This window comes from Rhinatrema bivittatum, chromosome 15 (genome assembly GCF_901001135.1).
Source record: "Rhinatrema bivittatum chromosome 15, aRhiBiv1.1, whole genome shotgun sequence".
Taxonomy (NCBI): Eukaryota; Metazoa; Chordata; class Amphibia; order Gymnophiona; family Rhinatrematidae; genus Rhinatrema; species Rhinatrema bivittatum.
The window spans coordinates 29,582,550-29,608,707 of record NC_042629.1 but is presented as its reverse complement, the minus strand read 5'-3'; the positions used below and the strand labels follow the sequence as shown (position 1 = coordinate 29,608,707).

The 26,158-nt window shown below is 40.1% G+C and overlaps 1 protein-coding gene across 8 annotated transcripts in view; it reads left to right on the top strand.

Moving 5' to 3' along the window:
* BCL9 (BCL9 transcription coactivator) overlaps positions 1 to 26,158 on the top strand; it is a 214,689-nt gene that overhangs the window by 181,866 nt on the left and 6,665 nt on the right. For 7 of the 8 annotated variants that reach the window (XM_029578283.1, XM_029578286.1, XM_029578285.1 and 4 more), the window contains one exon: positions 10,967 to 11,227. The exons of the other annotated variant lie outside the window; for it this stretch is intronic. In XM_029578283.1, the coding sequence (XP_029434143.1) occupies positions 10,967 to 11,227 (261 nt within the window). The remainder of the gene's footprint in view (positions 1 to 10,966; positions 11,228 to 26,158) is intronic. 8 annotated transcript variants of the gene reach the window in all.

Below are 26,158 nucleotides of genomic sequence, written 5' to 3'. Positions count from 1 at the left end.
AGATCCAGACAGACAATCTAGCAAAAACAGGAATGCACAGGATCCTCAAAACTTTGCAAAGAAGCCTTCAGGATATGGAATTGGACTATTGTAAGAAATATCCATGTTATTGAAATTTATCTCCCAGGAAAAGACGATATCTTGGCAGATGCCCTGAGTAGTCATCTTCAACCTCATGAATGGTTGCTTCATCCCAGCATAATTGAGTTCCTATCTCATCATTAAGGAACTCCAGATAAGGACTTATTTGTGTCTTCCTTCAACAATTTGCCCTGTTATTGCTCCAGGAGACCAGCACAGGACCCCCCCTAGTGTCAGAAGCATTCTCTGTTCCCATGGAGCAAGGAGTTCACGTATCTCTATCCTCCCATTTTTCTTATTTCAAAGGCAATACTAAAATTAAAAAGGGACAAAATAATTCTTGTGGCCCCATGGTTGCATTGATGACTAACTATAACTCCACCAATATGACTTCAGATGTTTCAAAATCTCTTCACTTAGTTCTAAGACTCTGTGCTTCATCCCAACCTTCAGTCTCTAGCTCTCACAACATGAATGTTGAGAGCAAAATAGCTCAAGCCATGCCTATCCCGAAAGAAGAGAAGCAGGTGATTTGAGCCACAAGAAAAGCCTGTTACCAAACTGTCATAATTTTAAATATAAAAGATTTTCTTCCTGGTGTTCCTTCATAATGAAGATCCTTTCACATGCTCTACCGCTCTGATTTTGAAGCTAATTCAGGATTAAAATCAAATTCTGTTAGGGTATATCTGAGTACTACAGTGGCAAACCAATACCATTTAGGAGGCATGCTGGTATCACAGTAGTCTTTATTATCCAGATTTATCAAAGGATTTTATCAGCTACATCCTCTACTTAAGGTTCCTCTGGCTCAGTGGGATTTAAATGTAGTACTTTCACAACTAATGAAGTCTCCCATTGAAATCTTGGCTACTGCAGACTTAAAAATATATGATATGGAAACTGTTTCTTATAGCTTATGCTTGCTCAGTTTAGTACATTGTGCACTTTATATGCATATTTTTAAAAAGTGTTTTTAGGGACACATCTGAAATTTTTACCTAAAAGAAAAATCTCAATTCCATTTGAATCAGTATATTGTGCTATCAGTCCCCCACCCCCATCCCAGAGCCTTGTTCTTCATCAGCAGAGCAGTCTCTTCATACTCTAGGCTATAGAAGAGATCTGTTCTACTTGGACCAAATCAGATCTTTTAGAAAATCTCAATTGTTTCTCTCATGATGCCCACAGGAAGGCTCTAACCAGTCACAAAACATTATCAAAATGGCTGTTTTTGTTCCTTTCACACTGCTTTAAGATTGCAGGAGTTTATCTTCCTCAAGATACAAAAGCTCATCAGAATTGAGTGTCTGCAATGTCAATGGCTCATCTTCAATCAATATCGATTCAGGATATTTGCAAAGCGGCCAATTGCAAATAGTCACACCTTACCAAGCAATACTGTTTAGGCTAGAACTCTTGCAGTGACAGTAACTTTAGCCAAGCCATTTTAAGAAATCTTTTTAAAGACTTGAGCTTCCTACCTCTTTCATTTGGGTTGCAGGACTTTAAAAGACAAATATCTCTGTTGGGCGCACAAAGCGAAATTGCTTGCCTGTAACAGGTGTTCTTCATCGATAGTAGGCTATCGATGAACATTAACTGAACAGGGAGGGATTGTATGGCTATACAATCCCTCCCTGTTCAGTTAATGTTAAATGGGAAATGGACTAAGGGATGCATGCAGTGTGGGAAATCCCACGCATGCTCAGAAATGCCTTTTTGTTTGTTTTTCTGAGCTATGAGAGTAAGACCTGACTCAGCACTGTTGGATGATACCACCCCAATAGTGTAACTGTTTATTCTTCTGTCCATAGACAACGCATGTTTATAGGTAAGCAACTTCACTTTCCTACACTCCCACAGTTCATTATTTTCAGCAGTGAGCATCAGATGGGTTTTTTTGCACTACTTCAGCAGTTTTATTTCTGTAACTGGTTTTGTAGAGTTGTTTGATCTATTTTGTCCTGGTATTTATTTTTCAGAGCAGTGCCTTCGCCTGTGTTTTTTTTTTTCTTTCCTTTCCATTTTCTCTTTGTTGTGAATGTAAGCATGGCTTGGTGCTTACAACTGCTCCTGAGAACCGGAGAAGCCAAGGTTAAAATACCATGTCTTCCACCCTCCATTGCTTCAAATACCACTTTAGATTGTAAGTCCTCAGGGGCAAAGTCCTTCCTTTGTAACTCATCTAGAGCACAGATAAGTTATCAACTCTAAATCCAGCTACTTAGGTTTTTTTGTCAATTTAAAGGGTTTTTTTGTTTTGTTTTTTTGCTGTCCATGTTGACTGTGGTTTGTTACAGTTTCTGATCACAGTACCTTTTTTCCTTCTTAAGGAATCATACCTGGGGAAAATGTTTCAATTTTGTTTAATGGCTAAGAAGGCTGGCGACTTAGTGTAGTCCAAACTGCAGGCAGATGATGTACAATATCTAGATCTTACAAAACCACCTACAAGTGTCTGGGTGAGGATCATGTGGTGTTCTTTAGGATGTGAAGGACCATCAGGTTCTACAAACTGACTGTCTCATCTTGAACTCAGTCTGATTCTACCAAAAAGCACCATTAAAGCATAAGAACCATGGAATTGTATCAACAGCTGGAGGCAAGGAATTGCTGAAGGAAGCATAGACTCTCTTGCCAAAGCCTAAGGAGAAGCCAAAAGATCGAGAGGTCTTCATGTCTTAGCTCATGCTAAGCAAGGGGCTCTGAATAATAGAGCTACAGACCCAAGGAAAGTGCTAAAGGATCATCAAAGGAGGTCTGTTGATACTGACCTCCTCTGACACAAGGCTTTGAAAGTAGGGGTAAAATGTAATGTTCTCTTCAACCCCCAAATCAACTGTGCCTAGAGGAAAGTTGTCAAGGGCAATCGCTGTACCAGTCTCCAGAATTCCAAGCTTTGTCATGTTCAAGACACCTTGAAAAAAAGGTCAGCCCTCTTGCTAAAGTCGATCAACTCTTTTGGGTCAGCAATCTTCAAGGAAGAATTTGGAGAAAATTAGAGGCAGAGTATCAGCACAGAAAGGGTGCCAAATGGCAAATGTCGTCAAGCTTACCCCCACTCGACATGGGGTCTCACAATGCCTGTAATGAATGGGGGAGTGGGTAAGGTTGCTAGGTAGCTCTTTAATTCCCACAATTGCAAAAAGAAAATATCTGCATATATATATAATACAAACTAACACTCCTTTCGGAACAGGGTAAAAGCACATTAATTGTTTTAACAATTACCTCTTTCATTAAATCCTTGTGAAAGAACACACAACAAGTGTCAGCAAAAGTTACAAACACTCATATAAAATAGCTTAAATTTTACATACTTCCTCAACATTCTATTAAAATCAGCACTCATTCATACTCATCCATACCACCCTTTTCAACATTCATACACATACTTTGTGCAAAATTAGCCTTTAAATTACTTTTATATCTTCCAAGCGCAAAATTACATAATATCCCTTACAAAGTTTTCCAATGGTTTTTTTGGAGGTTTGACAAGATGCCACGATTCTGCTTTTGTGTGTTTTGTAGATTGTATATGGCGGTAGTTCAGCGTCAACTTATGAATTGAAGTTGAGCGTCTGAAAAGGACAAGCATTTTCGAAGTGTATTTATGCCTTGAAATTCACTAAGGGAAGCACGAGAGAATGTGGGTAAATTCTTTGAGGAAGTAAATAGAAAACGGATGTTCTGGTAAGTAGGGACATAGGTTGGGGGGTTGGAGGTTATGGCGCTTTGTGAAAGATAAAGGTTGATATTTTTTGATTTGTAGATTTGTCCAAGGACAACTAGAAAAAGACAAAGGATTTTGTGGGAAAGCTTTTTCTTTGTTTTTTACTCCCTCCCTCCACACATTAAAAAAAGGTGGAAAGAAGACAAAACGATTACAGGCATGGTTAAAAGGGGAGGTGAAAGAAGCTATTTCAGCCAAAAGATCTTCATTCAAAAATTGGAAGAAGGATCCAACAGAAGAAAATAGGATAATGCATAAGCGTTGGCAAGTTAAATGTAAGACATTGATAAAACAGGCTAAGAGAGAATTTGAAAAGAAGTTGGCCGTAGAGGCAAAAACTCACAATAAAAACTTTAAAAAATATATCCGAAGCAGAAAGCCTGTGAAGGGAGTCAGTTGGACCGTTAGATGATCGAGGGGTTAAAGGGGCAATTAGAGAAGATAAAGCTATCGCGGAAAGATTAAATGATTTCTTTGCTTCGGTATTTACTAAAGAGTATGTTGGGGAGATAGGTTCCGGAGAAGGTTTTCATGGGTAATGATTCAGATGGACTGAACCAAATCATGGTGAACCTAGAAGATGTGATAGGCCTGATTGACAAACTGAAGAGTAGTAAATCACCTGGACCAAATGGTATACAACCCAGGGTTCTAAAGGAACTCAAAAATGAAATTTCAGACCTGTTAGTAAAAATTTGTAACATATCATTAAAATCATCCATTGTACCTGAAGACTGGAGGATAGCTAATGTAACCCCAATATTTAAAAAGGGCTCCAGGGGCGATCCGGGAAACTACAGACCGGTTAGCCTGACTTCAGTGCCAGGAAAAATAGTGGAAAGTGTTGTAAACAATTAGAGCTCTCAATTTGAGAGTAACTAATTTTCCTATAATAAAACATATCTGTCCTGTTGAATTTAAATCTTATTTAACACAGATATTAAAATACCAGACCAGTCTTACCCAGTGATAATTAGGGCTTTTTATGTTGGGATGAAGAAAAAAGAACGAGAAAATGGTGATCAAAGTCAGAATAAATACTTGGAAAAGAAGGGGAAAAAATATCTGGTCAAGAACGAAGTATTCAAGAATCTTTAGATATTTCAGATTTGTTAAATCACAGGAGGAAATAGAAGTTAGAAATAGAGGCACGCTCTTAATACAGTTTGCCTTTAAAACAGACAAAGAAAACATCATGAAATTCTTTTTCGGTAACAGAATTAAAACATTCTATGGGCAAAGAATATGGATCTTTCCCCACTTAATAAGAAATACACAATTACGTAGAAAAAAAATTCTAGCTTTAAAAAAGGAGGTTGTAGATAAGGAGGGGTTTTTTCTGTTAAAATACCCATGCAGATATATAGTTAAATTGGAAGGAAAGGATTATTCCTTTATAGATCCTGAGCAATTGAAAGGCCTTCTGGGAATTAGGTAAGCCGGTATAAAAAGTAAATAGGGCTATTATTGTACCTTCTTTATTGTTTATTACCTATATAGAAATTATTGCTCAATTTTTCCATCTTTTACTGATAAAGACGGATTCTCTTAATTTCCTTTATTTAGTTAGGATAATCAGTATATTTGATTTTCTTGTTTATTATTGAATTGTTATTAGGATGGTTATTCTGTAATACTGATACCGCAATTACCAAAAAAACAAGTAAATGCTTGTAACTTATATTGTGAAAATGCATAAAGAAAAAAAAAATATATGGCTCCAGGGGCGATCCGGAAAACTACAGACCAGTTAGCCTGACTTCAGTGCCAGGAAAAATAGTGGAAAGTGTTCTAAGCATCAAAATCACAGAACATATAAAAAGACATGGTTTAATGGAACAAAGTCAGCATGGCTTTACCCAAGGCAAGTCTTGCCTCACAAATCTGCTTCACTTTTTTGAAGGAGTTAATAAACATGTGGATAAAGATGAACCGGTAGATGTAGTATTCTTGGATTTTCAGAAGGCATTTGATAAAGTTTCTCATGAGACGCTTCTAGGAAAAGTAAATAGTCATGGTATAGGTGGCAATGTCCTTTCGTGGATTACAAACTGGCTAAAAGACAGGAAACAGAGTAGGATTAAATGGACACTTTTCTCAGTGGAAGGGTGAGGCTGGAAAATTGGGCATCTAAATGGCAGATGAAATTTAATGTGGGGGGCACTCCATGAAGTTAGCATGTGGCACATTTAAAACTAATCGGAGAAAGTTCTTTTTCACTCAGCGCACAATTAATCTCTGGAATTTGTTGCCAGAGGATGTGGTTAGTGCAGTTTGTATAGCTGTGTTTAAAAAAAGGATTGGATAAGTTCTTGGACGAGAAGTCCATTAAGTTGACTTATATAATAACCACCGCTATTATTAGCAATGGTAAAATGGACTAGACTTAGTTTTTAGGTACTTGCCAGGTTCTTATGGCCTGGATTGGCCACTGTTGGAAACAGGATGCTGGTCTGACCCAGTATGGCATATTCTTATGTTCTTATGTTATGATAGCGGAGTGCCTCAGGGATCTGTATTGGGACCCTTACTTTTCAATATATTTATACATGATATGGAAAGAAATACGACAAGTGAGGTAATCAAATTTGCAGATGATACAAAATTGTTCAGAGTAGTTAAATCACAAGCAGTGTGTGATAATTGCAGGAAGACCTTGTGAGACTGGAAAATTGGGCATCCAAATGGCAGATGAAATTTAATGTGGATAAGTGCAAGGTGATGCATATAGGGAAAAATCACCCATGCTACAGTTACACAATGTTAGGTTCCAGACTAGGTGCTACAACCCAAGAAAGAGATCTAGGCGTCATAGTGGATAACACATTTAAATCGTTGGTTCAGTGTGCTGTGGCAGTCAAAAAAAGCAAACAGAATCTTGGGAATTATTAGGAAGGGAATGGTGAATAAAACGAAAATGTCATAATGTCTCTGTATCGCTCCATGGTGAGACTCCACCTTGAATACTGTGTACAATTCTGGTCGCCGCATCTCAAAAAAGATATAATTGCGATGGAGAAGGTACAGAGAAAGGCGACCAAAATGATAAGGGGAATGGAACAGCTCCCCTACAAGGAAAAACTAAAGAGGTTAGGACTTTCAGCTTGGAGAAGAGACGACTGAGTGTGGATATGATAGAGGTGTTTAAAATCATGAGAGGTCTAGAACGGATAGATGTGAATCTGTTATTTAGTCTTTCCGATAATAGAAAGACTAGGGGGCACTCCATGAAGTTAGCATGTGGCACATTTAAAACTAATCGGAGAAATTTCTTTTTCACTCAATGCACAATTAAACTCTGGAATTTGTTGCCAGAGGACGTGGTTAGTTCAGTTAGTATAGCTGTGTTTAAAAAAGGATTGGATAAGTTCTTGGAGGAGAAGTCCATTACCTGCTATTAATTAAGTTGACTTAGAAAATAGCCACTGCTATTACTAGCAACGGTAACATGGAATAGACTTAGTTTTTGGATACTTGCCAGGTTCTTATGGCCTGGATTGGCCATTGTTGGAAACAGGATGCTGGGCTTGATGGACCCTTGGTCTGACCCATTATGGCATATTCTTATGTTCTTATATGAGGATAGTTTTATATCAGTTTTCCTAAGAAATGTAACTGTGGCTGAATGCATAAGTATAAACCTTTGTTCAACTTATTGTGTTGCTTTTTGCTCGTTTTTCTTTCCTTTTTTTTTTTTGTTATCCTCTTATTTCCACAACAAAGTTGTGTATATGCTTTGTTCAAAACTTGCATAAATAAATAACATGAATGGTGAAGTAGATCTCAATGCCCTCCTCTGTTTTTCTCTTATGACAACTCTTGTGTTCTAATAAAGTTGTGCATACTTTTCTTTTGGTTTTGCCACTATATAATAAATTACATAGGCAAACAAAATTGGTGGTGTTGCAGTCGGAGAAGTTTTGCAGGTTATATTTTTCTCTGGTAGCTGGATGTATAAAGACTTTTACATTTGACATTTGCAGCAACAATTAATTTGACAGTAGGCAGATTCTTAATTATATCTTGCTTGTGTAATACTGAGGAAACCAACTTATCTGTGAGGTTTCTCCCTCTGGTAAAAACTATAAAATCCCTTTTTTCAAATGTTGAATTCATTTTTACAAGCTCAACATAATAATCTCACTTTAAAAGATCAAAAGGTAAACATTCTATGTTGAAAGTGATGACCATCATATAGCACCAGGATAGTTCAATAGTTTCAAATTCCGAATGTGTGCTCAAATTATAATCATCAGTCAAACACTCTGGCCTCTCTTTGTAGGATATAAATATTTTTAAAGCATATTTTCACTTGCATTTAAAATTAAGTTTAACTGCAGACTTAATGTAATATGAAAGACTGCACATCTTGGTGGTTGTACCTCTGGGTATTGTCACAAACTTTGCAGAGGCAAATCAGTGTTCGTTAGTTTATTAAACCCCATCTTCAACCCGACATTGCAATGTTACAGAAAGACGACTCTTCTTCAGGGATTTAACCAGAGTATACAGATGTCTTTAATATAAGCCCAGATTTGACTTTAGATCTGGTTACTTAATAACGATGCTGTCGTTATTGGCGTCCACTTCTGCGTTCTCAAGAGAAGTGAGATTATTGTGTTGAGCTTGTTCTTTCGACTCTTACACTTTTTGGGTTTGTTCTTTGAATTTGTTTTTACAACATGCCAATTTTATTTTTTTTTTTTTTTTAAATCTCTTACTATTGTTTGCCATATATGAGAACTTTACAAGGCATACTGGTCTTGAATTCTCTATATGAGTTTTGTAGTTGTTTGTCTCTGATTCTTTTGCCCTCCAATGTGCTCAGTCAATACAAGAATAGTGTATCCATGTTCTTTGAATCTGTTTTTCATTATTCTGAGTATAACTTGAGTGATATCTTGTGGGCTGGAGCAGGAACCAGACTCTAGCCTTTTCTCATGCAGCTTCAAATTTTATTAACATAAACAGCAAATAATAGCAGCAATGACTGCCTACCTTTGCAGTAATCTTAGAACACAACTTCTGAGAGAGAGGTTCAGTAGCTCCTACTCCTGGAGATATGGGAGCCCCCTGATCCCAGCTGGACTCTGCCTCTTAATCTGCCCAGCAGGGTCCTGCCCACAGAGCTTTCTCCCTATATGGGATTTAAGGTGATCCAGGCATCCAGCCTGGTCCCGTACAGGTTAAGGAGGGGTAGTAAGGCCATTCCTTCACATTGCCTCCCCCTCAGCTTGGACCCTTTGGTTTGAGCGTTTACAGTCCCCCTGGATCCAGTTCAGGGAACTGTCTCGAATCCCCACTCCCTTTCATCAGGCCTCCCACCAGCTAAGCTTGAGGTCAGGGCTCTATGGTGAAACTCGCCCCTACACATTAGGGTTACCCCAATAGCACTATCACTACCACCCACTGTACCCTTTGCTCATAGTCCTTTATCTGATTCCATCTCTGTGGATTCCTTCCAGACTCTGAAGTCTTTCTTCATCGCTCCAAAATAACGTCACAGAGTATGCTTTCAGTTTCCATATCTTGATCTTGCCATTTGCGTGGGTCTCTTCCTCCCTCTCATTGTGGACAAGAGACATAGAGGGAAAGGGAACAAGAGATCTGAGTGTAGACTGTTTTCCACCAAACATGCCCTACCACGCAGGTCTAGCCACCTTACTAAATGAACACAAATTCTGCGCCTTAATATTTTATCCCTTCTACACCAGCATCCTTGACTACCCTGGTCCTCTTGCCCAGTAACAAAATATGGTGCAGCATTCCCTGTTGTCTGTACTCCTCTGGACAGTACATCTAGCCCCATATTGCACTCTGCACAGCTCTCCTTGAGGCCTGGTCTGCTCCTGTGCCTCAGGGCTAGTCCTCTCCTCACTCTGCCTGGGCTCTTCAATCTTGTCTTGGATTGGGGGCATGTCCATGCATGTCAGATAACTCCTTTTATTGCTATGATATTTTTTTAAAATAAGACTGTCCAAAAAAGGAATTTCAGTATCACTAAAATTCATCTCGTATTTTACATTCTTATCTTTAGAATTCAGCCAGTGGTGGAAATGTTTGTGTTTACCTTTCCATATGACTAGAACATCAATATTCTTCCATAGGAATAACTTTCCTTAAGGATTGATCATGTTGGAATTTTTCTTCAATTTCCACCATGTTAAGATTGGCTACATCTGTCACCATGTGGCATCCATAGTTGTATTTGTAACCTGTTTTTCAGTTTCTAGGGTGTGTTTTTTAATTGTTTTTAATTGATGCTATTCCTGCTAGTTCAAATATAAACTTTGTCGGTATATGTAAGGGTTCTCATCTGCTAGTAAGGGTGTCCCTGCTGATTTCAATCACTTCTTTCTCTGGGATGTTTTTGTAAAGATATTCAATATCAAAAGTCGCAAGGAGGAACTTCTCAATATGCATTACTAACTTATTTAACAGGGTGAAATGTAAGACTGTTTTGGGGTATAAATAGACATAGAAAGATATCTGTAAAGACAGAGAGAGGCTCCAAGATGAACTCCGTGGCTAAAACAATGGGTATCCCAGTGGGGATGATAAGCTCTTGTGTATCTTTGGGAGAATGTAGATGATGGGAGGTTTCCCTTGCTGTGAGGAAACATTAATGGGAACATTGCGGTTTACTCCATCATACATTTGAAGAACTTAAGTTTTGTGTTCAGCTTGTAGTAACACTTTCATGATAAAGTGGTGATATTAATAAGATACTTTTGGGAGAAGCGAGATTGATGCAGGCATAACTTGCCGAAACATGGCCATGTTGAGTTTTTAGAGTTCCTTTATCATTTTTTGATTTATGTATACTTTTGTTTGGTGTTGTTTCACCATTAAATATTGTCAGTATTTGTATTTTTAGTTAATCTTGTGGTCAGCTTTTTGCCTCTCCTTTGTTGCTGTTAAGATTAAATAGCAATTTGGGGCTGGGCTCAACAAGTGACAAATACTGTAAACTTATTTTCCTTGACAACTAAATACATAATTTAAAGCATTCTTCAGATCCAGGTGCCATTGCATCCGGGTAATCATGTCCTGCTTACTGAGATCTCCTGTTTTTCATTTATTTGAATGCAGAGCAGCAAAATTCTTTGCATCCTGAGTGATTAATGCTTCTCCCTCTTTTTCCTTTAGGAGGCCCACCACCTCCCACTTCCAGTCAGCCAGCTTCCATCAACCTCCCAGGAAGTCTTCCCTCCAGTAGCAGCTACACAATGCCTGCTGAGCCCACCCTCTCACAAAACCCTCTCTCCATCATGATGTCCAGGATGTCCAAGTTTGCCATGCCCAGCTCCACCCCTCTCTACCATGATGCCATCAAGACTGTGGCCAGCTCTGATGATGACTCCCCTCCTGCCCGCTCTCCGAACTTACCATCGATGAACAATATGCCAGGTAAGCTGCTGATCCTGGATTAATGATATGGCTAGTCCGGTATAAAGATGAGTAAGGAGCCATTCTCCAACTGGAGTCGACAAAGGAAACCAACTAAATGAGGATGTCGTGACATCAAAATCTAATTCCTTCAAAAGAAGGGGGCTGGTAGTGAAACATGGCACAGAGAGCAAGTTGAGAAGGGGAGCCACTTGAAGATATAAATCTGCCTGAGGTGCCTATTGCCAAATATTGCTAGATAAGAAGAAAATAGAATGAATCATTTGGGTACTTGAAGAGAAACTGGATATGTTTAAGAGTAAAAGATCTACAGGCTGGCACTACAGATTTTGTGTGTGGGGGTTTTTTGTCCTACAGAACCTATACCATGCTTTTTCTTCCACATCTAATTAGAATCACTTCCTACTCTGCACATTTTTTTGACAGGGATTATCTGGAATTTATGGTACTGTTTTTCTGTCCTTCATGTCTTGAAGATTGTATTCTCTGAAGACAAGATGAATCAGTCACACTGATGGGTGATGTTATCATATAACACCAATACAGAGCAAGTTTTCAGAGCTTTCCAGGAAAAATCCAAAGTTGTGTCTGCAGTCATGGAGCATGCCTCGGTTCATCATTTTCTGTGGAGCAATGGATACTTTTTGTCACTGACCACTGTAGTTAGCTGTTGCATTGGTGTTTTTGAGCAAAAAGTGTTCCTAAGCATTTTGACAATTTTCTTTGTAATATTTTTAACCCCTTAATTTTAGCTGTATTCTGCTTTGAGTACTGTAGCTGTCTAGTCAAGAAAGATGAAATATAAATCTCAGATTATTTATTTATTATTTATTTAGGTTTTTTTATATACCGGCATTCATGATCAGATCACATCATGCCGGTTTACATTTGAACAAGGTGTGCAAAGAACAATAAAACTGAAACAAGTGCAGAGGAGTTGCAGTTACAATGAACAAGGGTAATGAAACTGGGAGAAGAGAGAAAAAACAGTAGTAGATTAAACATCATAAATTAATAATTATTTACAGAACCAGTGTGGCTACATTCTTTGAGTGGATATGGAGGGAATTAGGAGTGGTCTGGGGAAGGCTTGTCTAAATAGTCAAGTTTTCAATCTTTTTCGGAAAGATCACAGGCATGGCTCCTGGCGAAGATTCGTGGGGTTGGAGTTCCAGAGTGAAGGTCCGGCTGTCGAGAAAGCCCGTTCTCTTGAGGTTATGTGCCGCGTGGCTTTCATATTAGGTACCTCAAGGGATCCTCTGTAGGCTTCTCTGGTCGGTCTTAGGGAGTTATGAGGGCTGAGCGGGTATTGAAGGTCAAGTGATGTAAGGTGGTGGATGGACTTATATATGATGGTGACGGACTTGTAGATGATTCTGAAGTGAATAGGGAGCCAGTGAAGATTTTTTAAAATGGGTGAGATGTGGTCTCTTCTTCTGGAGTTTGTGAATATTCTTGCTGCCGCATTTTGGATCATCTGTAAGGGTTTGGTGTATGAAGATGGGAGACCTAGTAGGATAGCGTTACAGTAATCTAACTTTGCGAATATTATTGCTTGCAGTATTCTAAAGTCATGAAAGTGGAAAAGCGGTTTTATCCTTTTCAACACTTGGAGTTTGTGGAAACAGTCCTTGGTAGTACGGTTGATACAAGCTTTCAAATTCATCTTGTTGTCAATTATAGCTCCTAAGTCTCTGACTTGAGAGGAGAGTGGGATGCTTGGATACTAACCAAGATGAAAATCAAGCATTACATCTACGCGGACGATATCCAAATTCTCATCCCCATTAAGGATTCTTTACAAAAAACTGTCTCCTTTTGGAACAATTGCTTCCAGGAAATCAGCGCTTTACTCTTTAAAATTAACCTAGTCATTAATAAAGACAAGACAGAATTCCTTATCTCTCATGATGAAAACCTTCTTACTAAAGAAACTATCTTTCACCCAAATGCGCAACCTCAGGCTGATAACCATTCTCCGCAACACTCTTCAACAATACCTGATAACTTCAAAAATTCCTCGTTTGTAAGAGATTTAGGCACTTTCTTGGATAACCAATTCAATTTTAAAAAATTTGTCAACAATACGACTAAAGATTGCTTTTTCAGATTACAAGTCCTTAAAAAACTTAAACCTCTTCTACACTTCTTTGATTTCCGTCTGGTCCTTCAAGCAATCTTACTTACAAAAATTGATTATTGTAACTCTTTGTTCGGTCTCCCTGCTGTAACTATAAAACCATTACAAATGTTAATGAATTCAGCTGCCAGGGTTCTGTCAAACTCATCGAGGAGGAATCACATCACTCCAATACTTTACAACCTCCACTGGCTCCCCATCAAATATAGAATCATCTATAAAGTACTTACCATCACACATAAAAACCTACTCAATCTTGCCCCTCTAGATCTTACTTTCCAAATTCGTCATAATCATTCCACTAGACCCTTGAGAAAAGCATACCTAGGGACCCTCTTCATCCCTCAAGCTAAAACAATTCTAAGAAAAAGGGCCTTTTCTATTGCAGGTCCTTCTAACTGGAACTCTCTCCCTCCAGAACTCCGACAAGAGACTTGCCCTATCTCGTTTAAGAAGAAACTTAAAACGTGGTTATTCAAGCTTGCTTTTCCAGAACCTTCTTGTTAGCTCATAGCATTACCTCCTTCTTTAGCTACACCTCTCTGCTTATTTCTCACTTTTTTGGTTTGCTTTGTTTTTAGTCTCCTTCTTTTTTTCAGGTTCCCTGGAAGAATCCTTCAGTTACTCTCAACCTATTTAAGTTCAACACAAGGACATCAAATGTTCACTTTGATTACCATTTAATTCAATTTTGTATAATTAGTTGACTCTCTTGACAATGTTATTTAATGTTGCATAATTGTTCATTGTTTTATGTAATGCCTTTTAGCAAGTTTCTTCTTGTTCTATGTAAACCGGTTTGATTTGCATCTAATGTAGGAAGATCGGTATATAAAAACCAAAAATAAATAAAATAAATAAATGCTTGGAGGGGTGCTGGAGTTGTTGTTGTTTTCTGGAGAAATTAGCATGAGTTCAGTTTTGGTGGCATTTAAAATGAGGTTGAGGCTGGCGAGCAGGTCATTAATTTTTGAGCGGCAAGATTCCCAATATTCGAGAGTTTTAACGAGGGATTCTTTAAGAGGGATCACTATCTGAACATCGTCAGCATAGACAAAGTGTTTGAGTTTTAGGGTCGATTAGAAGCTTGGCACAGGCGGGAGTAGGTGAATATTGAACAGGGTGGGTGATAAGGAGGATCCCTGTGGGACTCCTACAGGAGCATCATGGCGGGGAGATTCTTTGTTATGGATTTTCACTTTGTAGCCTTGTTGTTGAGGAAAGTTTTGAACCATGCTAGAGCCGTACCTGTTATTCCAATGGATGAGAGTTGGTTTATGAGGATGACGTGGTTAACGGTATCGAAAGCTGCTGAGAGGTCCAACAGGATCAGTAGGAAAGATTGACCTTTGTCGAGACCCAAAATCAGGTAGTCTGTCAGCGATACAAGGAGGGATTCTGTGCTGGAAGCTTTGCGGTACCCATATTGGGAAGGGAAGAGGAGTTTGTTGTCTTCGATGTAGTCTGATGATTTGAATGTTAACTAGTTTTTCCATGATCTTAGCTATGAGTGTAGGTTGGCGATCAGTCGGAAGTTGTTCGGGTCAGCGGGGTCTAAGTTTGGCTTCTTTAGAAGAGGTTTGAGAGAAGCCAGTTTGAGATCGTCTGGGTAAAAGCCTTGAGATAAAGAGCTGTTTATGATGTCCGCCAGTGTTTGCGATATGGCGTCAGGGATAGACAGGAGAAGTTGGGTGGGGATATGGTCTGCAGGATGAGAGGGAGGGCTTCATTTTCTTCAAGAGTGATTGGATCTTTTGGCTGAGATGGGTTCGAACGAATCAAGATATATGGATTTTGTTGTTTGTTAGTTGGAGTGAACTCAGGTGAGAAGGGGAGGAGTTGGGCAGCTGAGTTAGGAGATTGATGATTTTTGTTATGGAAAAAACAGGGGCCAGTTCATCGGCTTTTGCTTGTGCTTGATTGATGGGGATAACTGGTGCATTGAATTGGGTTAGGTTGGAAACAGAGGTGAAGAGAGCTTTGGCTTCGAAGACTAGTCTGTTTTATTGTTGCTTTCAAAGTTTTCTTTATTTTTGATGATCCTGTCAGCAGACTCCATTTTGCCCCGGTCTCTAACAGATCTTCCCAGTTGTGAACCCTTTTTTTTCTCCTCTGCTCCTTTTGATTTTACTTTAGCAATTTTTGACAGTTACCAAGAAAGTCAGCAGCTTTAAGAAGTGCTCAAACCGCAGCAAAAGATGTCTTTGAGGAGGTGGCTCAGAGGCAAAGAGCAGAGGGAATTGATTTAGCCCATGCATGGACTGGCTCAGCCTTACTCAGAGCATCAAGTGATCCATCTACTACTACTTCCTCTTTGCAGTCAAGTGTCTTCATCGATCTGTGAACATTGAGGATCAGTGGTGGCACCTAACAGCCTCAAAGAGAAACATCTCTCAAACCTTAATTAAATGTTGGCTCCTTGAGTCATGCATCATCTCCGAAAGGCAGTTTAGGATTGGCACATACTCAGAAGTCATCCCCAGTTTACATAGAGTGGCTCTGAGCCTTCATGAGATATTACAAGCCAGAAGAGATGGTCCAGAGAGGTCTTCTCACCTGAACTCTCCCTGGACCCCTCTCCTCCACAGGCAATGAGTAGGTTTCCATCTGAAGACCTTTTCTTCTCATATTTTGTTCAATATGGTCAAGGAAGAGCCCAGAGAACACTTATTCAGGCTCAAGTATCTGGTGCCCCAAAGAAGTTGGTGGCAGTGCCCATCCACTCTTTTTTTCTACCAGGAGGTTCACAAGAGAATGTGGGAAACTTCCATACGCTATCCTCCCAATTAGCAAAAAATGCAGATGCTATGTGTGTCCAGATAGTTGAGGAATTTGAGTCCCAACTGCCACCAACCATCCTGTGGTTGTCAGATCCACTCAAAAAAAAAAATTCTAAGTCCAAGCAAGCATACCTCTGTGCCCTCAGGGCACAAAGGGTTGGACATTTGATCATTTTTGTTGGCATTTTGAGAAAGCACAGTATTCTACCAGAACTACATAGTCAAGCACTTGTATAACATTCTGGGAAGGATGTGCAAGAATTGATCACCAGATTTGAGGATCATTCTCTATTAGCTCAAGGTGAGGAGTGTGAAAAGAATCCAACTGACTTAGAATGCTTTTGACTGCAACAAGCGCCTCTGCAATGGCTGTAGAAAAAAAGGACTTTCATGATTGTGGGCCTCTTATCTACATGAAGATTTGTCAGAGAGGCTTGCTTTGTACTGGTGGTTATTTCTGTGGAGGTAGTTTGAGGGCTGAGGATGTTCAAGGACCACTATAAATGCTTTAGGCTCCCCGGTATCACTTCTAAGCTAGCCTGCACCTTGGGTGGTACTGTAGTTGGGACCTTTGAAGTTATTTTAAAATCTAAGAAAGTACTTCCAGGATTCTGGCTTGCTTCAGGCCTTGCCAATCACAAAGGCAGAAGTTCCGAGTCCTACATGGCTACCCAGTCAATACTGGGGATAGATTTTTTGACTCATTCCAGAGTCAGTAGTAGGTACTAAGTCTTCATGATGGAGAAAAACTCCCTGTTGGAGGGCAACTGAAGTCTTCCAGCAGCTATTGGCCCATAATAACTTCTGACGATAAGGTCTTCAGATTTATTTTTATTTATTTAAAAGTTCCTTTATACTGCATCTTCAAAGCCCCGAGTGGTTACAAAATAAAATATTCATAATCAAAATAACAGAATAGGAACATTACAAAATACATAAGAAAATCAACGATAAATGGCTAGCCCTTCCGTGTCAGAGAGAGCTCCACACATCACCCTTCACTGTAGTGTGTCAGATGTTAAATAAGCTAGCTCAAAACAAATGTTTTTTAATAAAGTCCTTGGTACAAGAAGACACTCTCAATGAAACTGACAAAGAGTTCCAGATTGTTGGGACTGCTACAGAGAGTCATCTCTCAAAACTCAGCAAGCCTCACATAGCACATTCAGGGAATATCCAATAATCCTCAATGGAAGGATCTTTGTTCACGAAATGGCTAATAAAAATGCAGCATGGAGTTGGGCCCATGGCAATGAAAACAGTCAGATTATGTACTAATAAGGCAATCTTATACTGTATCTGACAACACAACCGTAGCTAGTAGATCTTCATCAAAAACAGGAGTAATTTGATCACGTTTGTCCAAAATTTTGATGTGCAGTAGAATTCTGCAGCATATGCACTGCTCATAAAGCAATAGCTGGCAACCTAACCAACAAGGAGTTGCAGTAGGCTAGACTAGTTAACACCATGACTTGAACAATAGAACAAAGTTTTTAGTGGACATAATCGGAGCTTATAGAAATTAGATTTCATGATTGTTCTAATGTGATATTGCATTTGCAAATTTGAATCTTAAAATAGTACCAAGATTCTTCACATGATTAACTATAGGTATTTGAATGTTATCAAACATAAAGAAATCAGGTACAGAAAATTTGGATGACCTTTGTAAACCCATTTCAGTTTTTTATACATTTAAGACCATGATCATGCGACATCCAGCTCTTAGTAGCCCATAGGTAGATGGTAACATGTGGCAGAAGTGGCAGATGAAGCAGAAGAAAGCGGTACAAAAAATTGAATATAATCCACATATATCTGGTATACCAAACCAAGCCCAGCTAGCAACCTACAAATAGGCACAATAAAGATGTTAAATAGGGAAGCTGACCAAGCTGAGCCTTGGGGGACATCAATCTATATTGACTGCCCTGCTGAAACAAAAGGACTAATGGTCACATACTGTACTCAAACAAATAGGAGCAGAACCACTGTAGGACTACTCTTTAGATTCCAGCCTCTCTCAAGCAATAGAGCATAATGTCATGGATAACGGTGTCAAACACTGCAGAAACGTCTAACAGCACAATCCAAAGTACTTGCGTTACAAAAAACATGCATAATAAAAATATGAACTTAAAAACAAATTACGGTATTCAAAAATACATAAAATCAAAACTCTGAAATTCATAAAAACAGAAAACAGCTCCTCAAAAATAGCTGTTACATGAACTAACACTCTGCCATCAAATGCCTGCTTAAAACAGAGCTTTTGCATATTTTCTGAAGGTTAGATAGCATTGAATTGTTAAGATCTCATCTGGTAAACTGTTCCATAACATTGGGACAGCAATAAAAAAAAAAAAGTTCTCTTTCTAGTTTCTGCCAGGCATGCTTGCCGAACTGATGGGATATCTAACAATTTATGGCCATCTGATTTAAGAGCATGCTGAGGATTATAGATTTTAAGAAGTGAGTTTACACATATGGAGGGTATTATTGCTTAATGCACAGTCTTATGAATTCTCCAATATTGGGGAGCCCATGTAAAGATCATAGGACTGGAGTGATGTGGTCAAATAACCTGACACCTGTAATCAGCTTTGCAGTTGCATTCTGTACTGCCTGTAAACACTTCAGCATAGTTCCAGAAGCTCCTACATATAGCAAATTGCAATAATCTAATCTAGAAACTGTAAAACAGCTCAAAAATACTAGTGAACAAGTATGGTTTAAAACCTTGCAACACATGTAATTTGTTAAAAGCACTTGTTGCCACAGTTTTTATCTGTTACCTCAAAGACAAATCAGGCTGAAGTTTCACTCCCAAATTCCTTACTACTGTTAGGTTAATCATCCACTCCCCAAATTGAAAAAGAGTGGGGAAAAAATCTGAGAGGAATCTTAGTATCAGGAAAGCTGTCTTCCAGTATTAAGGGCCAGCTTATTGAAATACATCCTTTCACTAATAGCACATAACAGACGGTACGAAGTGCTTCAACAACTATAGGTGTAATTGATACAAAAATCTGGATTTTGTCAGCATAGTCTGTAGCCCACTCCTAAATTAGCAAGTAGGCTATATACCAGCTGAAGGTTAAAAAAAAAAAAAAAATGAACGAGAGGTCACAGCGGACCCCTGGGGACCATCAATGGCTATAGGACATCAATTGGATGTTTGTCATTCTTTATTTGCTAGACCTGATTAGTTAAAGATTCGAACTGTCATTACACATCTAGAAATTTTCAATTAAGACAGTAATTGGTTTACTGTGTCAAATGCGGCAATGTCATCCAAAAGAATTAAAGCATACCTATTGAGCATCTTAAAGCTGCATCTGAACAGATCCAAGGTCATAAGGAGAAGAGTCTCATTGCTATGACTGGAGCAAAAACCAAACTGGTAAGTGTCAAGAATATCATGATCTTCTAAATATTGTAATTGCTTTAAAATAGACTTTTCAAGCACTTTAGAGAGAAGATAAAGGATGAAATAGGACAATAGTTTAAAGGGTCATTCTGGTTTAGTTTAAATTTTTCAATATCTGCCTTACCGGCTCTCTTCAGTTGGTCAGAAAAAAAAACCTTCAAGAGAAGAGTTCACCAATTTAGTGACAAAAATAGCAAAATCATCTTGAAGCATCTTCAGTATTAGTGTTACATGGGTTCAAGGAACATAAGGAAATACTCAAGGGCACAAATCATTTGAAGTATTTCTAGTTCAGAAACATACTCAAAGATCTCTTAACATAAAATCTCATCAATGGGTGACACCTGAACTTCCTTAGAAAAAACACATATTGCCTATTGAGAAAACCTCCAAATTGTCCATTAAACAGAGCATTGATTCTCTGAGGACAAGCAGCATGGTAGTCCTCACACATGGGTGACTTATTTAATTAATAAAATGTTTGTATACCGTTGTCCAGAGCCATCACAACAGTTTACAAGCTTAAGATACAATAAAAGTTACAATTTAAATTCATAGACAAGAAACCTAATAGCATGTTATAAAATTAAGAACACATTTAAAAATAAAATAAAATCAGCGCAATAGAAAAACAAATTAACTTAAATTAGTAAAATATACTTCACTGTTAAAATTGCGTACATGATGTAAAATAAGTAAAGGACTGTCTTGATGTCAATCAAATCAAAATAAAAGTAGGGAAGTATCATGTTAGTCAAATTAAAATGAGCATTTTTTATATAATCTATACAGTTAATACATCATTCACTGAATTAAAGTACTATCAATAAAAACGGAAGCCGCTCTGAATAATGAATAAAATGAAAAATATAATAAAGCATATTCAATCACTTTCTTTAAAAGCAATGCCAAATAGCCATGTTTTTAAGTTCTTTTTAAAAATTTGATATCAGTTTGCAGTCTCAACTCTGTGGGAAGTGCGTTCCACTGTTTAGGTCCAGATAGAGCACAGACACAGAAAACTTATGTCCGAGTTTCTAGAACTTTGACTTGTCATACTGGGCATGCCCAGCATGCTCTATACCACGCATCCACAAGGGGTCCCTCTTGAGTCTCTCTTTTTCCTCAGAGCTGCAGCATTGCGGTTGGTGAGCGCACTTTCAACCTCTTTGGCCTATTTTGGAAAGCTTTCACTGACGTGACACAGAATGGACCAATCGGCAGTAAGTGAAGGAATGAATAAATTAGTATTAAGTGCCCGACAATTTATTCACTCCTTCGCTTATTGCAGGCAGGGCTTCCAATTCAGCCAGACTTTGGGGATGCTGCTTTCTGTGGTTTCCCCTGTGAGGAACCACAGAAAGTTGGATTTTTTTTTATTTTGAGCCTTGAGCACGACATGATTCTGCTTTCTGTGGTTCCTCCTACTTAATATTGCGACGATACTAATAGGAGAAATCATAGAAAGCAGTATTTTTTGGTTTTTTCTGTGAGCCCTTGAGCACGGCATGCTTTAATGCCAGCTCCCGGGTAGATGGTGTTTGCCGCGATAAATGGGTGCCTTGGCCACATGGCAATTTTTTGGCATTGTGGGGTAATAGCAAATAGCTTCAGCTACAGGGAATTTACATGTGATGAGCGCTGTTAGCTATGCACTGGTTTGGATGCGTCTCGGGTGTAAATCTAGCATGTCCAAAATGTGCATCCAACTGTGTATTTAGCAACACGCTGACCTGATTGCCTGATATTGCATCAGCCTGTTGGGTGTCTGCAGAGGAGGAAGTGGGATGAAATCAGCAGACATCAGCCTGGACCATGCTGAAAATCTAGGGCACGACATTCAAGCCCTCTGGTCCCCCAGGAAAAAAGGCAAATATATATCTGTCTTTTGGAGATGATTTTTTTTATTTATATTCTTCTTTTTGTGACAGTTCAAAACAGATTACATTCAGGTGCTGTAAGTATTTTCCTATTTTTAAAGGGTTTACATTGTACCTGAGGCAATGGAGGGTGAAGAGATTTGCTCATGGTGACAAGGAGTGTAAGCATTTGAACCCTGGCGTCTTTGGATCACAGCCTGCTGCTCTAACCACTAGGTTACTTCTCTGTTGTTAAAACAGGTGGCCAATCAAAATGTCCTGATCTAAACAATCTGTAATCCATGTTCTTCTTGAACAAGCAGGAATGAACAGGATCTTCTCCTTTGTCAGGAAGCTGCCAAGACTGTGGAGCTAGGTCATCTTGTGGCAACAACTGTAAAGGCCACTTATCTGGCAAACAAACTGATTCGTTGCCAGACCCTCATGAATGGTTCCTGAATCAGTGTATTAAACGTGATTTTTGTTGGGTGCTCCTAAGATAAATCTATTTGCAACAGAACAGGAAGGTGCCAGTTTTCTGCTTCAGGAGCTCAAAGTTAGACTAGTGTTCTCCCTTCACTGAAGAAAGACTTCTGTCCACATATCCTCCTTTTCATAGCTCCCTCTTAGGAGACAGATTTGTTTCCTATTCTTTGGGACTTACCCATCAGGAAACCAGAAATTTTTCCCCACTCTAAACCAGGGAACATTGCTTCACCCCAATCTCCAGTCTCTCGCTCTTACAGCTTGGATGTTGAAAGTGAGGTAGTCTGACCCAATAAACCTGGGATTGCTGTTTCAAGAGAACACTAATTGGATAGAAGACTGCATATCTTTCTCTTGTGCTCAAATTGGTTTGATCTTATATAATAACAATGACAGAAAAAGGCCAAATGGTCAATCTAATCTGCCCAGCAAGTTTCTTATGGTAGTAACTGCTGTGCCATACAGCTTACCCCCAAGCCTTATATTAAGTGTAGTAATATTTACAATCAAAATCAACCAACTGTCAAACACACAACAATTACTGCTAGCAACATTTTTATGGGGTGAGCAGCCATCTTGATAATTCAGACAATGCTGCTTGAATGTGCTTTGCTTTTGGACTTGACCATAGATGTAGTCCTGTGTTTCTGCACTCCAGACTGCAAAAGTCAGGGCCTAGTATTGGCTGTCACCTGATTCCAGTCGTCCCCCCCCCCCCCCCCCCATTTCATCAAAAGGAGAGTGATTTGCCCAAAAACATCAAGGTTAATTGGTAAGGGTTGTAATCCCCATGCCTTCGAAGGGCATGTCAAGGCTCATAATATGATAGCCATGACTGCATCAGTATCCCATCTAATTGTCAACCTCTGTTGAAGAGATCTGCAAAGCTGCAATGTGAACTTCAGTTGATACATTTACATCACATTGTTTAGATGCTCTCATGTAACAGCAAGTTTGCAGTATATTCTTCCAGATTATTTTTTTGAGGAATAGAGCTGAAATCCTGACATCCCTTGGGCCTATTATTTAATTTAGCATTGTCTTCCTGTTTAAATATGAAATAGGATGTTTTAACCTTCCAAAGAGTTCCACCCTGTTGGTTGATGATTGTTCTCCCTTTTTTGTTGTTGAAGACAACCCTTAACTAGGAAGCCCATCACTATAACTTGGTATTTTACCTTTCTTGTAGAGAAAGTGAAGTTGCTTACTTGTAAAAGGAGGTTTTTGAAGACCAGGAAATCACCAGTTGTGTATACCCTGCATTCTTCCCTTATGGAGAGGGACTTATTAGCTTAACAGAACTGAAGCATGCCACAGTGGCATGGGAACTGTTACACTTATTTTGTTATGTTATGTGAGTGTGGGAGGTTTGGGGTTGGGTTATGGTTTAGTTTTTTTATACATATGTATTTAATGTTTTACTGTATTGTATTTTGGTTTTAAATTCTGTATATCACTTTGGGATGTTTATTTGTATGAGGTAGTCTATTAATGTAAAATTGAAATGAAGGGGATTTTCAGGTTTTTCCTGGAAAGCTTTGGAATGTTTCATGTTGATGCCATCAGATGTTGTATACCTAGTGTGATTGGTGATGCCCCTGACAAGAATACCTGTTACAGGTAAGCACCTTCTCACAGGACAAGCAGGATGGTAGTCCTCACACATATGTGTGACATCACAGGATGGAGCCCAATCACGGAACACTTTTGTCAAAGTTTCCAGAACTTTGACTGGCCCCTACTGGGCATGCCCAGCATGGCACTAACCCTGCAGCCAGCAGGGGTCCCGCCTCGCGGTTAAAGAGCTCTGCAGAGATTCCTGACAGAAATTTTCCTCACGGAATTACTAAAAGTTAATTTGCCCCACAGGGGTCCCTCCTTTAACTTTTTCAAGCCGCAGTACTCCGGTAAGTTTTTACCCATTTTTCCGTCGATTACAGTCTAGTTTGGCCCTTGCTGCCTAATGGCCGTTGACCGGACCGCGGCTCAATTTTTGCCTTGGCGTCGGGCTTCCGTCAGTGCCCGGTCTGTAATCGCACCATGTCCATCACAGACCCCCATAAAGTCTGTGTAATGTATCTTGGATGAAAGCACGATGTCTTGACCTGCACCAAATGTGCCCTAATGACACCAAAAGGTCACAAGGCCAGAATGGAGAAGATGGAACTTCTCTTCCGTGCTCAAACCCCGACGCCATCTATTTGCATCGACGTTGTCAGAACCGGCTCCTTCAACTTTGCGCCAGCATCGACCACCAGCTGGTGACCATCTGGTATCGATGACATCTCTGCCTTCGACACCCTCTACTCCCCCTGAGGACCAAGGGGATCGTAGAGATAAACATCGCCACCGGCATCGAAAGTCTCGGACCATCGAGGGAGCGAAATCATCGACCTCGCCATCGTCCGAGCCGCTGTCGAAGAAACCCCATCCAGAAAAGGCACCGACCTTTTCGGCAACCGGGTCACCGAGGCAGCCCTCACCCGACAAAGTATCGGGAGCCGCAGCTCCACCTTTAACGGTGGTCCCTCCAGCTATGCCTCTGCCTCCTCCTTCTGTTTCGGAGCCGTCTCCGAGAAGAACTGGACTGGATAGTTGAGGAGGCCATCGACAAGTCGCTGTATCGATTCCAGGTTCCCCCGACACCGGTGCCGACAGTGGAACCAACCACCGACCCGATTCCGGCAGCATTGGCACCGCTACTATCCAGGATGGAAGCGCTTATCGCCACTTTTCCACCGATGGACCCCGGGTCACAGATGGCTCCAGTGCCCTCCCCGCTTGCTCTGTCATCGGGAGGAGAAACATCATTCCGCATCCCTCCATCGGGAGTTCTGGCGATGCCTCAGTCTCGATGCCGTTACGTCCCCTGGATGCCACCGAGCATCCATCGATGCCGGTGCCTTCGATGCCTTCATCGGTGCTCCACTCAATCCTTCGGAGCCTAGCCAGGATCTTCAGGGATCCCACCGCCCCGGCCTCCTCTAGCTCCTAGAGGAACAGGTGCTGGATCCCTACAATACCTGGACTGATGATTCTTCACCAGACACCAAGGATTTGCCTTCACCACCTTCACCTAATGAAAGCAGAAAGCGTTCTCCTCCAGAGGACCTTTCCTTTATAAATTTTGTGAAGGAGATGTCTGAACTGGTTCCCTTCCAATTACAGACTGAACAAGATGACAGGCATCAAATGATGGAGCTGTTACAATTCCTGGATGCTCCCAAGGAAATAACCTCCATCCCCATCCACCAGGTTCTTCTGGATCTCCTCAAAAAGAACTGGGAACATCCTGGCTCTGTGGCCCCAGTCCACAGGAAAGCTGACACCACCTATCTCGTCCAGTCAGCTCCAGGTTTTCACAAACCCCAATTGGATCACCAATCTGTGGTTGTAGAATTTGCCCAGAAAAGAGCAAGGAGATCAAAATCTCACACTTCCTTCCCCCCAGGCAAGGAACAGAAATTTCTAGATGCCATTGGTTGCCGTGTCTTCCAGGGAGCAGTGCTCATCTCTAGAATTGCCTCTTATCAGCTCTATATGACCCAATATAATAGGGTCTTATTTAAGCAGATATAAGACTTAACAGACTCCCTGCCTCAGCAATTTCAAAATCAGCTCCAAACCCTAGTAAACAAGGGTTTTGAGGCAGGCAAGCATGAGATCAGATCATCTTACGACATCTTTGACACTGATACCAGGGTATCTGCAGCTGCTATCTTGGCAAGATGATGGGCCTGGCTCAAGTCTTCTGACCTTCACCCTGAAGTACAAGACAGACTATCCGACCTGCCTTGTGTAGGAGATAATCTGTTTGGCGAGCAGATTCAACGAACAGTGGCGGAACTCAAGGATCATCGAGACCTTAAGACAGCTCCCTTTGATACCTTCTGAGTACTCTTCAAAACAACCCTTCCGGAAGAACTCTAAGAAGTCATTCTTCCGCCCGAAGAAATCCCACCCGCCACCATCTAGAACTTGTTCTAGGAGACCGTTTCAAAAAGCCCAGTCTTGTCAGACACGAAAACAAAAACTGCAAGCAGCTCCTCAGCTGGGCCCTGCTTCCGGTTTTTGACTCCTGCATAGAGAGCAGCAGCCAGATTCCATTGCCCCACATACCAGTGGGAGGTCGATTGTGCCACCTGTTGTTGAAATGGCACAATCACCTCAGATCAGTGGGTCCTGACGATAATTTCTCAAGGTTATCATCTGAACTTTCTCTCCATTCCACCG